We start from the raw sequence: 15,186 nt of genomic DNA on the forward strand, positions 1-15,186 counted from the left end.
TTTTTTTTTTTTTCAATTGCCTTTTAAAAAACAGCGTATAAAACAACAATTTGTATTTAAATCCTTTTATTCTACAAGATTTCAATGAATACTATTTGTGGTATGGAACAATTTATTTCAAAATCGATCGATTTTTAAATTCTCTCCTAAGTTATAGATCACAATAATAATAAAAAAACAACAACTAATATACAATATAAACCAAAACAATACCCACCAATAAAAAACAATTCCTGACCATTAAACCCAAAATTCTAATTTTCTTCAATATTATCTTTCTTTGCCCTCCGTTTCATAATCTCCACCTCTTCCTCACCTTTTCTGATATTCTTTTCAACCACTAAAGTTCTTAATAGCTGATTTTCCATTTTCAAGTTCTTTACTTTCAGCTCCAAATCTGACGCCAACTCTTGTAGATTCCTCAAGTCTCTTTCAAGCTGCTGCTCCTTAAGTTTCTTTTTGATACGGAATCGGGCACTGGCGGCAGTGTTTCTGCGGCGCTTATCCTGTTCGGTGACGGCAAATGAGTTCTCCTTGATATCATCGTTATCTAAAGGCATAGTTTCGGCATTACTCATCCTAGAACTCATGGAATCTAAGCTTCCATCGACAGAACTGCCGGCAGTTACGGAATTAGATGGTACGCTGGTTTTAGAAATCCCATGAGCAGATGAGCGAAAATTGCTAAGTTTTTCGATGCGGCTTGGTTTTAAAAATGTCCTTGGGGAGATTGCAGAGTTGTTATTGAGAGTGTCACTGTTCGTGGAACTAGAAAGTGGGTTTGTTGAACCTGTAATAGGACCGGTAATAGAAGTTAGAGCCGATAATATGGCTTGGCTATTATCGTTATTATTATCATTATTTTGAGCTAAATGAGGATTTTCTTTGGCGATCAAAGACGCCAACATGGATATCTGATGATCTGTTAAGCCTGCTCTTTGTAATGAGGCTCTAGCACCAGCAGGAATATGAACTTGAAGGGAGGCATTACTGTGGCTATCATTGTCACTATTATTTGTCAAAGAATGGAAGTTATTAGTCTGAGGATTGCTGTTGATATCGTTAGTGGTATTATTGTTAAGGGCACGAGGGGAAACGGGGTAACCGTCTTGACCAAAGCCATTGAATTTTGGTTTTTCTTCGTCAGTGAATATAAATGAGTTATCAACAAATGACTTCAAATCGTCTTCCATATTGCTGTGGTTGGTTGCAGGGCCAGTGTATGCTGGATGGTCTAGTTCAGGCATAAATGTTTCCACATAGACGAGTTGCTCGAGAAGCGACGAGTTCGAGTAGATTTCGCTGATGGTATTTTTGGTATCCAAAAGGTTGCTGGCATCGTTGTCGTTATTTGCCGGGGATGACATGGTGTGTATTTATAACAATAACAGTATTCATATTCATAATAATAGAGCCAACGTCAAAAAAGTGGTGGCAGCAGCAATCGATGCTTTTATAACCATCAAAAAAGTGTGGGAAAATGGCGCGCTGGCACGTGAGACCACATACAAAAAGATCTTTGGGCTTTATCATTGTGATAGATCAGATCCCCCACCCACCCACCAATAATTGTTAAACGTAGAAGACATATGTATATATCTTATTTATTAAGACGCCATCACTGATTGAGCCCCCACATACTCATTATCAGTCATAATAATCTGCGTGGTGGTGTTGGCACTAATCTCCTTCAACATCATCATTATCCGTAAGTACTCCATCGCCCTTTTCCCTGCACTTATATTCTGATGATACCATTTATTCATCCCATTCACCACGACCTGACCAATACCTGCCAATGATCCTTCCAGTTTGAGCAGTTTCAATTGCTCTAGCAAATCAACAAGTGAGTCGCTGGATAAGTAACTTATCGAGCCTAGTACCTTATTTAGCCGTCCCAAGTACTCATCCTGTAAAAGTTGGCTGGATTTTAGTAATTCCTGCTGGATATGGCGTCCCAAATCCCCATACGGGAATCTATCACCAGACAGCGATAACAAGTCAAGAATGATTACTTTTGTATCATGGGTAATCACAAAGTTGGAGATAACCGCGATCGACCTCAGGTAAACCACGGGTAACTGCTTGTCTTGAATTAGCACCAATGATTGTATATCGGTTGGTCTTGTCATTTAATTCAATTGTCCAACATGATTTAATGTTTTATTTTTTCAATTATGACAGAGTATCTATTTCATGGTGTTATAATCACTTTTTTTTTTATTTTTTTTTTTTGCCCCATCACATATAGATGGATGGCGACGTGCGTTTAGATCACAATGCTTCCTCTCAACTCCAGAATTTTTCTGCTCTGCTTCTTTATATATATCCTCTACTCGATACCCTTTATTAGTATTGAATACAATAAAATGTCAAACAATAATGTTCCATTCACTCCCCAGAACCTATACTTCACCCTCGGGGAATTCATTTTGTCATGGCTCAATATCATTTCTTACCATAGGAAATTATATCCTCCAGAATCATTCAACGCCAATGAACTAACCTCTTTTGGTATCATAGTTCCCATGAGCAGACATCCCAATGTAATCAAGTGGCAGAAGGATTTGGTTGCAGAGATACTCGAGCTTTTGGTGGATGTCCAACAAAAAACCAGTATCAACAGATTCTCTGATAAGATACTCGATCTGCAAGATGACGATGATGATATTGAAATCAGCAATAAAAATGACAGATCAATAACCATTAACAGAATCAAGAGCGTATCGCTTATAATTTTCAAGAATTTGTTTCCGAAAAAAAACACCAAGGGCTTCAATCCATCAATTGACCCGATCCCCATCGAAAAATTCACTATTGATTTATCCCAGATACATATCCCTTCTAATGACGACTTGACAAAACAAATCGATGCGACCAATACCCTCAACTGGTCAATGGTATATGAAGAATTCAGATCTGCGGTAATGGATCTATTAGCTAAATTGAGAATCGCAAATGATAGTGATCCAGCTGATCTAGGACCACAAAAACCTGAAAATGATCCATTTGACCAATTTCTGGGATCCTTTGGATCATCATTAGAAAGTCTGGCTAAAGGAGGTATTAAAGCACACTCTTTGCCGGCTACTGAGAATATTAATCAAATATCATCATCGGCAATTACTACTGATTCCCAAAAAAATAGAACGGTCTTGGATAATTACGACATCGAACTCTCTTACGATGTGTATCTTGAGACCCATAAAGACTTAAGCATAACAAATTATAGCCAGGATTGGATGCTAGATACTAAACAGCAATTGGTTAATAAATCAGATCAAACTCATCGAAACCCAGCGGTGGCTAACGATTCACAAGGGATGAAAGTACAGTTCAGGTCGATTAAAGGGGTGGAAGTGGGTCCATTAGAGTTTCATCAATGGTACGAGAAGGTGGTATGAGTTTAAGAAAAGTAATGAAAAGTTTAAACGGCAACAATTTCAATGATCCGAAAAAAAATAATTCTGAAATGAATCAAAAGAGTGGAATCCAGTATTATTTTCAAGCAATTTTAATACTATAGTCTATTTTGGACTTAGAGCTGCTGGCCAGCCCATGATTTTCATTATCATAACCTACACTAGAATGTTGACAGTATATCATGAACCGAAGGATTGAATTATACTCAAATATTTGAAATGAGACGTGGTCAACACCATAACTATGAGAGAACAATGCAAGTTGGTCTCAAAAAGAGAACTCAAATGAAGTGTTTGCCCAAAAACATTTTGTTCAAGATTGCACTAGAGTGTTTCTCTAAAATTTCATGATAATAAATTTATATTCTTTTTCGCGTTCTCTGTTGATAACCACAAATAAATACTTTCTCTTACTGTCTTTTTATAATCAAACACAGTTCATATTTTCAACTATAGAAACCAAATTCGGTTTTAGATTATTTTACTCTTGAAATCTGGGAAAAAAATACGAGGAGGCAGCTCCTAAATATATCGTTTCTAAACTTATATTAATTGTGTATGTTATGAAACTTTTTTTTTTTTTTTTTTTTTATAGTTCTCTATATAATAATCTTAGTATTATACCAATCATCATCTCGACAGGAGGTAACTATCAGCCAAAATACACCGTCATGGATGAACTTCCTCTAAATTGTATTCATCTGGTTTGAACCATTCTTTTCTTAATGTAAACCAAACATTTTTAGCAAATTCAGCAGCCGAAGCTTCGGTATTAGATTTTCCCTCTATGTAGACTTTTAACTTTGGTTCCGTACCCGAGCCTCTGGCAGTGAACCTCACAAATTGCCCATCATCAGCATTCTTTGGTTCCAAGATCCCGGTGATCATTTGTGAAGAGCTATCCGCCGGCAATAAAGGAAAATGATCAGGTGTCAAACTCTCATATCCGATAGTCAAATCCCGCCAATAAGTACACTTGAAATCACCAATGTTTTGGGGTTGATTAACATAAGAACTTCTGATTTTTCCAAAGATTTTCTCAGTGATGGTCAAGTCACTAAATTTGTAATACCCATTGAATTCTTTGAAGTACCCAAACTTTTTAAATCCATCTTCCAATTTATCAGTAAGTGAAATTCCTTGTTTAATAACATAGTGGTAGTATAATTGTAGGAAAACCGTCGTAGCTGCAAGACCATCTTTATCGTGGACATTACCAAACATAAAACCAATCGCCTCTTCATATCCAAATGGAACGTCATAGCCTTCATTAATTAATGAGATGGCCTTATTACCAATCCATTTGAATCCAGTTAAAGTATCACAAAAGTTAAATCCTAGTTTTTTAGCCATCGATCCAATCATTTGAGAAGATACCGTAGAATTAACGATAAAAACTTTAGATAAATCTTCTCCAGAAGCAACCTTTTGGTCAATTACATAGTTAGCAAAAAGGAACCCGATCTCATTACCGGTCAATTGACGAAATTGACCAGTTTCCTTATCTCGAACTGCAGCGCTGAATCTATCAGCATCAGGATCATTCGCGATAATAAGGTCCACGTTTTCATCATTGGCGGTTTGAATGGCACAATCCAACGCTCCTTTTTCTTCAGGGTTTGGAAATCTCACTGTCTTAAAGTCAGGATCAGGAGAAGCTTGGTCTTTTACCACATGATAATTAATATTTTCCGATAATTTGAACAAATCTTCAAAAATCGGCACCACAAATTCATGTCCCACCCCGTGCATCGGGGTATATACGAATTTTAATTGCTGATAGTCATTATTTGTGAACCCAACATCCAAAACCACCTTAGCTTTCAAAGTTTGGTAAAAATCTTTTGTCACCGATTCTTTGACAAATTCAATATCTCCCTGGAAATCATCAAAATTCTTATACGACTCCCACACTCCATTCCAAGGTTGCAAATTCTCAAGGATCGCGTTGGCTATTCCGGAATCGTGAGGTGGGATTATCTGGCACCCATTATTCCAATAAACCTTATATCCATTATCTGCCGCGGGGTTATGTGAAGCAGTGATCATTACCCCAACATCGGCATGGAATAAATCCACCGCAAACGGCACAAACGGCGTGGCCACAAGCGTACTACTGGCACCTTCTGAATCATCTTTGAATTCAAGAAACTTCACTTTATATCCAGCAATCCCAAATACCACCGCAGTGATCTTAGCAAACTCTCTAGAATTATGACGATGATCATGACCAACCACCGCCACTCCTTTGTGCGGCTGGGAAATCTGTTCTTGAACGTATTTTGCAAGCCCTTGAGACGCTTGAAGTACCGTCACATCATTAAGACGATTAAATCCTGCTTCCATCTTGGCTCGTAAACCTGCAGTACCAAAAGAGATTCTTGAGGCTAGGAGATGGGTCAATGTGGTTGTATCCTTTTCGGCCCATAATTTCTCAATTTGCCCACGGGTGATTGGATTAATATCTATATCAAGCCATTGTTTGACAAGTGATTCAAAATTAGTGGAAGACATATTTCTCAAGGCTGACTTTGTGTGTATGTATTCTCTTTCATTTGGTGTGCGATGGGGGGATGGCTTTTATATATATCCCATCACAGGTTTTTTCCATTTACCCTGCAGGCAAGGAAGGCATTTGGCACCTTAATCTACGGCAACACCATAACCATAAAAAAATCAATTTTTCTACAAGATCATGCTGTCCAAAATTATCATACTATGACATTAATATTACATAAAAGAGAACGGAGAAGAGGAAAAATCTTCACAAAATTGGTAAATATTTTATTCCTTTGCATTGGCTTCTGCCAATTCGTACTCTTTTTTCGCCTTAATAAGAGATTTGATCACTGGCAATAATAAAGTTTTAGCATATTCCTCATGCTCAGTAGCTTTTTCAGGAGGTGCAGAGTCTTTAACAGTTTTGATAGCAGCATAAACTCTCTTCACACATTTTTTGATACTATTGTACAATCTTTTTGTGGTGTTCACTTGGGCAGGATCTCCGCTATTGAAATGTAGCCAAAAATGCTTGAGAAATTCTTCAGACGTAATATGGACCAATCTAAGGTTTTCCACCAGCGGCCCTGGGATTTTGAGCTTATCAGAAGACACTTGATCAACCTGTGTCGATGACCCAATGGCGCTCATTATATTTTCAACTGCAGACATACTGGCTGTTGTAGGATCAGCAATAGTGCTGCCAATGAAATCCCGCTCCATGGTTTGGGCAACCTGCCAGTTCTGTTTTGACTGTTTAGCATTTTTAATGAGATTAGACAAGATTTCTTTATTCACAAGATCAATGGACTGTTTTTCTTGATAAACCGATTTCAAATCAATTGATCCTTCAGGGAAGTAATTCTTCATCTTGTCAACCACCATCGCCACCTCAGCATCACCGACGGTACTGGATTTATCATTAATTTGCACTGACTTGAAGTTGTTTACGTGCAATTCCACAAATTCTGCATCATTTGATTGCCCCAAATCTTCGAAACGAAGCTCTTCTGTTTTTTCTTTGATCTCCTCTTCCAATTCTGCTGCTGGTGAGATTTTTCTTCTTTTGGCCTTTATGTAATTTTCTTCATCTTCCACATTAGCCACCAATTTTTTACTCAATCTGTTGTACCCTCTCATAATAGAAATCATATCCTTATCCTTATCAGGTCTCATTGTAAAATCGGGTTGATTACCCAATTTTTGTGAATTATCATCCTCATTGCCTTCCACATTATAGAATCTATTTATTACAATATCATCAATATTAACATCATCTTCTCCTCTTTCGGCAAGTTTGGCATTCTTGTCTTCTTCATCCATTAATGCAAGTTCTTCATCGGTCACTTTCAAATACGTATCAAGAATGAGATCCCCTTTTTCATTCTTATTGGGTTTCTCCCCACGTAATTTACGAAACAATTTGGACGCAAAAAATCTCGACCAGAAATCCCCTTCCGGAATTCTAGGCACATTATCTTCGTATGCCTTTCTGACGATAGGATATTGATCAAAGATTGCGTGGATTTTTTCTCTGGTCACATTCAATTCGACACTGTTGTAACTGGATGCCACCAAACTAATGGTACTCAAAACATTATATGGACCCTTTTTTGCTTTGCTCTTTAAGGCAAATGTACCCAATAAATGGAGTCTGGTTTTCCAAAACTCTTGTGGATCTAGTTTATTTCTAATAACAGTTTCTGTGAAAACCTGCTTTAGACCTGGTTCGCTATTGAGTAATCGCTGTTGAAGTTCTAGATTGTCCAATAATTTCTTTGGGTCCAATATTTCTTCTAGATTGTCTTTTGATTGTGTTAGTTGAATTTGTAGCGATTGTGATTGTTTGGTAGTTTCTTTGGACATTTCTTGCCGTTCGACAATCAATCGGAGCGAATCTTTTATGGTTTCCATAATCATCTTGTTGGTAAAACTGAAGACGGTTTTACTTGGTTCTGCTTCACCCTCTAGCGTATGAACCAAACGAATTAATAGTTTATCTGATGTGGCAGGCGAGGCTTGAAGGTTCGTTATTGATCGAAGAGGGATATCTAGCCTGGGTATGGCAACAGATTGATCTGCTGCAATCCATTTGAGCATGGGTGGGTCAGCCGTCTCGTATATAGAGAGCAACCCATTCTTCTTTTTAAAGATAGCTGCACCACTTACCGTTGCCATTCTGGAGGTGGTGCTCGGGTGATATCTTATAGAATTATGGTTGGAGGAGATAATTTAAAACCTGGCGTTCCATCATTGTCACACTGTTGGAACTGGCAGATGATGGAGAGTGTGTAAAATTTCACCCAAACGCCATCATACAGAAAATAGTCACGTGTGTAGACTGGTAGGTTCTTTTTGCGTAACCAACTATTATCAGCCAGTATTTTATAGTTCCCTCGCAATAATAGTTTATCGTTTATTAATAGTGACTAATTTAATCTAGTTTCTACCCGGTGTAATTAAAATGGTGAAGTATGGCTATTATATATCCCAGTGTAAGCGTTTTTCAAGATTGATTAGTGATATTAATGGGCTTCCGCATTGAACATTTCTAAACCACTATTGTTTGTATTTGATAGAAAAAAGAAAAAAAAAGGTTGGAGAAATTGTCTTATCTTATGCTGATTGGCTTCAAACTGAGTCCCTGAACGAATTATTTTAAAAGATAAGACCATTTTGATGACAATTAGGCTTACCTTTATCCTTTTCTCCACCATTAACTTGAAACTGTAACGTTGCTGCAAGAACAATAGAGATGCGTTACGAATGGAATAAAGACCACACAAAACAAAACAGACAAACCATAATATTTCATTATGCGATATGCCATTTCTTAAGAATCTTCTGAGGATCGTAACATATATAATATACTATGTATTGGTAGTTTACTTATTCATTGATGTCTTAGAAGAATAGCTTTGTTGATCATGGAAAGTTTTCAATACACATCCAATAGCAAGTAACAATAACAAATTTCGAAATATCTAGATCAGATAGAAAACCAGTACAAGCTTCTATCTCTGTAAAATAATGCGGCCCATTCTCACCAAAACAAAATGGGAAAATTGTAATTTAAAAAGCATATTAGAGATGTATGTATTTTCTATTTGAGTAATTCTATAAAAGCAAACAAAAAAAAAAAATTATTTTGAACAAAAATCGCAATTGAGTTTCATAAAAGATGATAGTTTGAATCTGAAGAGATAGATACGGTAAATAGTTCCTTTCAGGCGGCAGTAGCAGTGGCAGTGTCAGTAACACTATCAGTGGCAGTGGCAGTAGCGGTGGCAGTGGCAGTGGCAGAACTGATTAACAGACCGAGAGAATTGTAGATGTCACCTTCGCTGTCGGTATAGGTACCATCGCCAACAGGACACAAGTTCTCGGCTGATGGAACGCATGTGCTCGATGAGGCTGCGGCAGAAGCAGAGGTAGAGGCATCAGCGGAATCAGAACCACTGTCTGCAAATTGGCCTCCCAAAGCGGCAATGGCACCACCAGCAACAGCAAGCTCACCAGCATTCTTAACGCCACTCATTACTTTAGATTTAATCGATTTAGAAGTTGTTGTAGCAGTTTTCTCAGCCAGATCAACTTTAGTTGGCGTGTCAGCAGACGATCCGCTGTTGGTTGTTTTTTTGTTAGAAGAGGAGTCGCTGTTGGTTGTGTCGTCACTAGCAGGCTTTTGTATGCCACCATTGGAGGAACCACTGTTTGTTTTTTCACCAGAAGTTGTTGTAGCAGTTTTCTCAGCCAGATCAACTTTAGTTGGCGTGTCAGCAGACGATCCGCTGTTGGTTGTTTTTTTGTTAGAAGAAGAGTCGCTGTTGGTTGTTTCGTCACTAGCAGGCTTTTGTATGCCACCATTGGAAGTGCCACTGCTTGTTTTTTTACTGGAAGAAGAGTCGCTGTTGGTTGTTTCGTCACTAGCAGGCTTTTGTATGCCACCATTGGAAGTGCCACTGCTTGTTTTTTTACTGGAAGAGGAGTCGCTGTTGGTTGTGTCGTCACTAGCAGGCTTTTGTATGCCACCATTGGAGGAACCACTGCTTGCTTTGTCGCCATTGGATTTTGATTCAGCACTATTAGATGAGCCACTTTTATTTTTCTCTTTACCAGAACTGGAAGATTTATCTTCTGCAGTTGTTTTCTTGTGAGTCTGTAAGACTTCTTCTGATTTTCCTGCACTTGCTCTTTTGGCGAGAGCACCTTGGTCAGTGGCTTCTCGGTCTTCCAAGGAGCCAAGAGGATAAGATTGAGCAAGCATAGTAAGGATCGTGATTTGCAAGATCTTGGATAAAAGCATTTTTGATGTTTGTTCTGAAAAATAAGGATAAAAATATGTTTGTTGTTGTTGTTGTTGTTGTTGTTGTTGATGATGATTATAATATAATTTTTGAAATATTCAAGTAATTAGTGCCATTTTGGCATTATTTATATATTTTATTATCACAATCATCAGCAACGTCCCTATTTTTTTTTTTTGGAAATGGCACTTTTGTTTCCCCTTTTCCAACGAACCCTTTTATGGTATTGTGGATGCAGTCGTTTTATTTTATTTTTTTGCAACTGAAATGAAGTTTCAAGTGCAGTATGACCTGCAGATGGGAGATTCCTTTGACGTCTTGACCATATTGGACAAAACACAGGCCTGAATTTTGTGGAGTTTTTTTGTTTTTTGTTTATTAGTAAAGATGAAAAAGATTTTATATACATATATATATTTTTATTAATAAATCGAACTTTGAATTGAAAAAAAAAATATAAAAATATATGAAATAGTTCTATGCACGATGGAGGAAGTTATTTTTTCTTCGATAATTGCTGTTTTCAATTTGGCTAGTCTTTTTTGAAGCTTTTGCTATGGCAACGAGTCATATGGATAATGTTTCCGTTGCGTGGGCCTTGCAGAAAAGTCCTTGGATTTAATTACGATAAGAAGGTGTTTCATACTGCAAAATAATTCATTTTGAAATTGAATGAAAGTAAAATAAATAGATAGAGTTTGACATCCCTAAAATAAGAATTGTACCCGCTCACTTGTTATAGAAATTCAGGATACAAAAAGTTTAAGATTAACTATTATTTTGAATTACGACTGAATTTTCATCACTTGTTTTCAGTGTATGAATTTACTTAAACGTTCGCAGTGTAGCATGTTCGAAAGAGAGGTTCCGATTCAGGTGAAAAAGAAAGAAGAAACAACAATAGTTATCTGCAGGAGCTCCCCGTAAATCAAACACATAAAGAAAAAAGAAAGAAGCAAATGGTTGTTGAAGGAGGAACTATAGTTCCAAACATGTGGCCAGCTATCGGCAGTAAGTGCTCAGTCCATTTTGGCTCAGCCAGAATTGTCGGTACTCCCATCCATTATCTCTCATTTATCGGAAACGACCAACAAGGGATATTATTCACGCACTGTTATATATATATCTTATTTAGTTTTTCTTTCGAATGCGAGCTAAGAGCTCCTGTTTGAAGAAGAGCTGCTATAAAATATAAAGATAAACCGGCATAACTGCTTATTTTTTCTCACATCAGATGGTTTCTCCTACAAGATATTTTTTTTAAAGAGTGCAATAAATAAACATTGCGATTGATTTCAATTGCCTGAGAATCGCAATACTGTCAACTTTGGCAATGACTGACTAAACATTGTCCTCTGATTGGCCGAAACCCCAGCAGAAGGTTTCCTAATGGTGCCAAAAAAGCAATGAGGATCATTTATTATCTTCCCACGTGATCACGTTTCTTTCTGTGAAAAAAAATTTATACGAGTGAAGATAAGACGACATATATAAAATGTTGGGCAAAAAATCAAATAAAAAAAAAACAAAAACAAATCAATACTATTAGGCATCCCAATAAGCAGATAGGTCACACTCGTTTATCCTACCTCAATTCAATAACCACATAAATAAAAAAAAGTACAGCCATGTCAGAAGTAAAAATTTTTTCTTTCGAAGAAGTCGCCAAACACAACACCGCTGACGATTTGTGGATGGTCATCGATGGTAAGGTGTACGATTGCACCAAGTTCTTACCAGAACACCCAGGTGGTGAAGAAGTAGTTATTGACTGTGGTGGAATTGATGCCTCCCAACCTTTTGATGACATCGGTCACTCTGAAGACGCCAGAGACATGTTGAAAGATCTTTACATTGGTGACATTGATCCTGCCTCTTTGCCAGTGACTTCTGGTGATTCCAGCAGCAACAAGGCTGCTGGATCTGGTGGCTCTTCTTTGCCTTTGATCTTGACTATCCTTGTCGCCCTTATTGCTGCTGCTTACTTTGTGTTGAACAACCAACAGCAATGAGCTTTCTTTGTCCCCCTCTTCATGCATTTTGTTCCCACCATTTTTTTCGTCATAATCTGCTACTAATGATTTTGATAATCTGTTGTTGATGATTTTGACGATTGCTCTTAATATAGCTCTGAATTGTCATTTTATGTGGTTCTCTTTTCTTTTTTTTTTTTTTTTTTTCATATTATTGTTTAGTTCTGGGCTATATAATTCCTAATTTTATTCAATCTCTCTAGATTTCTTATTATGAATAATAATCGCACTACGAAGTAGTTGAAACTTTTAACGCCAAAAGTAGGCAAGCCAGTATTACAAATTACGGCCCAAGGTATGGGAAGCAAAAAGGAATGAGATTGAGAACTAAAGAAAAATAATAACTGAATATAAACACAAATGCTAGACCTATAGTATAATAGAAATGAAAATTTAAATTTACAAAATTAGAGAAGAGTCATTCAACTCCTCTAAAATAAGTAATCACTCTAAAAAAAATAAAAATAAAAGAGAGAGACTTTGAGTCGTAATACTTAGACCTCAAATGCGATATTTGTCGAATGAGAAGGGGATTGTTTGATTGGCTCCCCTTCTTTTTGTTTGCCAGTAGTAATGTCGGTAGCAACGTCAGAGCTGGAATTAGCAGCATTCAGAATTTTTGAAACATCATTGGTAGAAGCACTAGCGGCACCAGCAATCAGTGGCGGATTTCCAAGAAGTTTGTTGTTTCCGGATGATCTTTGAGAAGGTGACAATAGTTGAGTTCTGATAGCACCCATTTGAATAGACTCTGGACTAACCACAGCACTATTGTTTCGGCTCCTTGATCTTCCGATACTTAAAGAACTTCCGCTATTAATCTTGAGATTATGCAATTTATTGGAGACACTTGAAGTATCTAAATGAAGCTTCTCCCTATAAATTTGATTGAAATTGGTAAAAGAGTTGGTACGAATCTTTCTGGAGCTGTGGTTAGAAATAGATCTTCGTGAATCAAGGTTCAAGGATTGTCTTGAACTGTTCGATGGCTTATCATGCTCTTCATCACTAAATATTTCCAAGGCTTCATTAATATAATGGAAAGGAATAGTGGGAGTTTCAATGTAGTCATCATCGTCACTACTGATTTCATTTTGTTGATAAAAGCTAGCAGTACCATAACCGTCAGAATTATCATCAGTGTCAGTCTCTTCAAAATCATCATCTGTGATGATCACGGATTCCCCTTCCACATCGCTTAGGCTACCAAGTCTTTCGTCATCACTGTTATTGTAGTTATCAACAAATCTCAACGGCTTTTGCAACTTCCTACTATTCCAATTCAAGTTTTTGCTAACACTTTCAAAATATTCATTATTACCATTCATCACGGTCGGAAAATAATACTTCGAGGCTCGGATGACCACATAGTAATCCTTGTTCAATTTGAATCTTGATTTCCCATCAAACGAAGCCCATGATGTTTCACACCTTGAGCCTCTTGGGATAACCACCTTCAACTCCATACTATCAGGTAAAATGATTGGTCGAAATGAAAGAGTATGGGGGCAAATTGGTGTAACACTAATAGCCGACACCGATGAATGGACTAATGATCCCCCAGCAGCCAAAGAATAGGCGGTTGAGCCTGTGGGAGTAGCAATACATAACCCATCGGCTTGGGCCACAGTGATTAAGGAATCATCACCGTACAAAGCCAAGTTAGTAAGGAATGGATTGGAGCCTCGGTCAATTGTGATTTCGTTCAAAATATTTCTTGACATAACCACATTATTGGTTTTAGCATGGACAATTTCACAAGATAACCGAAGTCTTAAATTGGTTTTTACGTATTTTAGCCTGAGGATCTTGGTGAGGATTCTCTGATAATTTTTGAATTTAAAGTTTGTTAGGAAACCAAGGGAACCAAGCGAAAATGCAATAATTGGAGGTACCACTGTTTGAAATAATTGGGAAACAAATAACACTGTTCCGTCTCCTCCAAGAGTTATCACCAAATCAAATAAATCACAATAATTTTCATCATTTTCAAAATTTCGTTGACTCCAAAACTTCAACCTTCCCAACATTTGTTCCTTCTTGTGGTTGTCATTACTATCCAAACTATTTAGTGCCTGACCTCTTGTAGCATCTAAATTATTATTTGGAATGTTTACTTTCACCAGCTTTTGAAGATGGCTGTCGACATATACCACCAAGTAGTCATAGTTATCTAATAACCAGCTGGTCAACGCATTAGTTAGCTTCACCAATTGCATGTCCCCTGGTTTCGTTACAATCATAATTGTCTTGATATTGATCTTGATAGTGGCATTAAACAAGTTCTGGTTGATGATCCGAACATTGCTCGCAGTCTGACTCAATTGGGCATGCGATTTATTGTTCTTAATAATCTCTTCGTCGAGCCTACTAGAAGAGCCCGGTGCATCGGTCGACAGGTGGGGAGTATTGGGCATTATAATGGATGGGTGTTTGGTTATCCGAAGGAGATTCCCAAGACTTTAAGCTTTTGAGAGTTAATATTATATTTGTGTAAAATCTTGATGGTTGGGAAGGTGGCAAATCAGTAGCCTCATTCGAACTTCCCTGATGTTTTGAGTAGTGCTTTATTTTTTTTTTTTTTTTTTGTATGATAAATCAAAGTGCACGCGCACCCCGTGTTAGTATCAGCCAGTAGGGACAAATTAGAGGGGGGTGAGACAGTGAGTGAGTGCCGTTCCAAGGCGGTCGCCGCTGCCTGCCGCCGTTATCCTCACCGCCACGGATCTGCGTTGATCGGCCCACCGCGCCGGCGACGTTCCCAATTTTTTTTCCACCGTGGTTACGCACCCCTGCAGCGGTTTGCTAAACGGAGGCATGCAACTCCAATATCAATAATTAGCCACCGAAAATGGCTTTACTCCTCCTACTTCAAAAGCCAGGAAGCAGATCTATACCACATCCATCTTTGCCACGCACACACAA

The 15,186-nt window shown here is 37.7% G+C and overlaps 8 protein-coding genes across 8 annotated transcripts; 2 read left to right on the plus strand and 6 right to left on the minus strand. All coding sequences in view use genetic code 12, as the record gives it.

The window, feature by feature from the left end:
* Positions 1–254: 254 nt before the first annotated feature.
* Positions 255–1,367, minus strand: DASC09_026590 (bZIP transcription factor; the record flags this gene model as incomplete). Its single annotated transcript, XM_064996262.1, has 1 exon — positions 255–1,367. The coding sequence occupies one exon, from the start codon at positions 1,365–1,367 to the stop codon at positions 255–257; it is 1,113 nt and encodes a 370-aa protein (XP_064852334.1).
* Positions 1,368–1,607: 240 nt separating this feature from the next.
* DASC09_026600 (uncharacterized protein) lies at positions 1,608–2,132 on the minus strand (the record flags this gene model as incomplete). Its single annotated transcript, XM_064996263.1, has 1 exon — positions 1,608–2,132. One exon carries the CDS (start codon positions 2,130–2,132, stop codon positions 1,608–1,610), a length of 525 nt encoding a protein of 174 aa, XP_064852335.1.
* A 237-nt stretch (positions 2,133–2,369) lies between these two features.
* Positions 2,370–3,404, plus strand: REV7 (Rev7p; the record flags this gene model as incomplete). The annotated part of the gene is made up of 1 exon (XM_064996264.1): positions 2,370–3,404. One exon carries the CDS (start codon positions 2,370–2,372, stop codon positions 3,402–3,404), a length of 1,035 nt encoding a protein of 344 aa, XP_064852336.1.
* A 687-nt stretch (positions 3,405–4,091) lies between these two features.
* On the minus strand, positions 4,092–5,936 carry PRM15 (phosphoribomutase PRM15; the record flags this gene model as incomplete). The annotated part of the gene is made up of 1 exon (XM_064996265.1): positions 4,092–5,936. One exon carries the CDS (start codon positions 5,934–5,936, stop codon positions 4,092–4,094), a length of 1,845 nt encoding a protein of 614 aa, XP_064852337.1.
* Positions 5,937–6,206: 270 nt separating this feature from the next.
* Positions 6,207–8,099, minus strand: TFB1 (TFIIH/NER complex subunit TFB1; the record flags this gene model as incomplete). Its single annotated transcript, XM_064996266.1, has 1 exon — positions 6,207–8,099. The coding sequence occupies one exon, from the start codon at positions 8,097–8,099 to the stop codon at positions 6,207–6,209; it is 1,893 nt and encodes a 630-aa protein (XP_064852338.1).
* A 1,048-nt stretch (positions 8,100–9,147) lies between these two features.
* On the minus strand, positions 9,148–10,227 carry DASC09_026640 (uncharacterized protein; the record flags this gene model as incomplete). The annotated part of the gene is made up of 1 exon (XM_064996267.1): positions 9,148–10,227. The coding sequence occupies one exon, from the start codon at positions 10,225–10,227 to the stop codon at positions 9,148–9,150; it is 1,080 nt and encodes a 359-aa protein (XP_064852339.1).
* A 1,629-nt stretch (positions 10,228–11,856) lies between these two features.
* DASC09_026650 (Cyb5 protein) lies at positions 11,857–12,240 on the plus strand (the record flags this gene model as incomplete). Its single annotated transcript, XM_064996268.1, has 1 exon — positions 11,857–12,240. One exon carries the CDS (start codon positions 11,857–11,859, stop codon positions 12,238–12,240), a length of 384 nt encoding a protein of 127 aa, XP_064852340.1.
* Positions 12,241–12,755: 515 nt separating this feature from the next.
* Positions 12,756–14,678, minus strand: DASC09_026660 (NADH/NAD(+) kinase; the record flags this gene model as incomplete). The annotated part of the gene is made up of 1 exon (XM_064996269.1): positions 12,756–14,678. One exon carries the CDS (start codon positions 14,676–14,678, stop codon positions 12,756–12,758), a length of 1,923 nt encoding a protein of 640 aa, XP_064852341.1.
* Positions 14,679–15,186: the final 508 nt, after the last annotated feature.

This window comes from Saccharomycopsis crataegensis (genome assembly GCF_037102585.1).
Source record: "Saccharomycopsis crataegensis DNA, jcf7180000000077, whole genome shotgun sequence".
NCBI lineage: Eukaryota > Fungi > Ascomycota > Saccharomycetes > Ascoideales > Saccharomycopsidaceae > Saccharomycopsis > Saccharomycopsis crataegensis.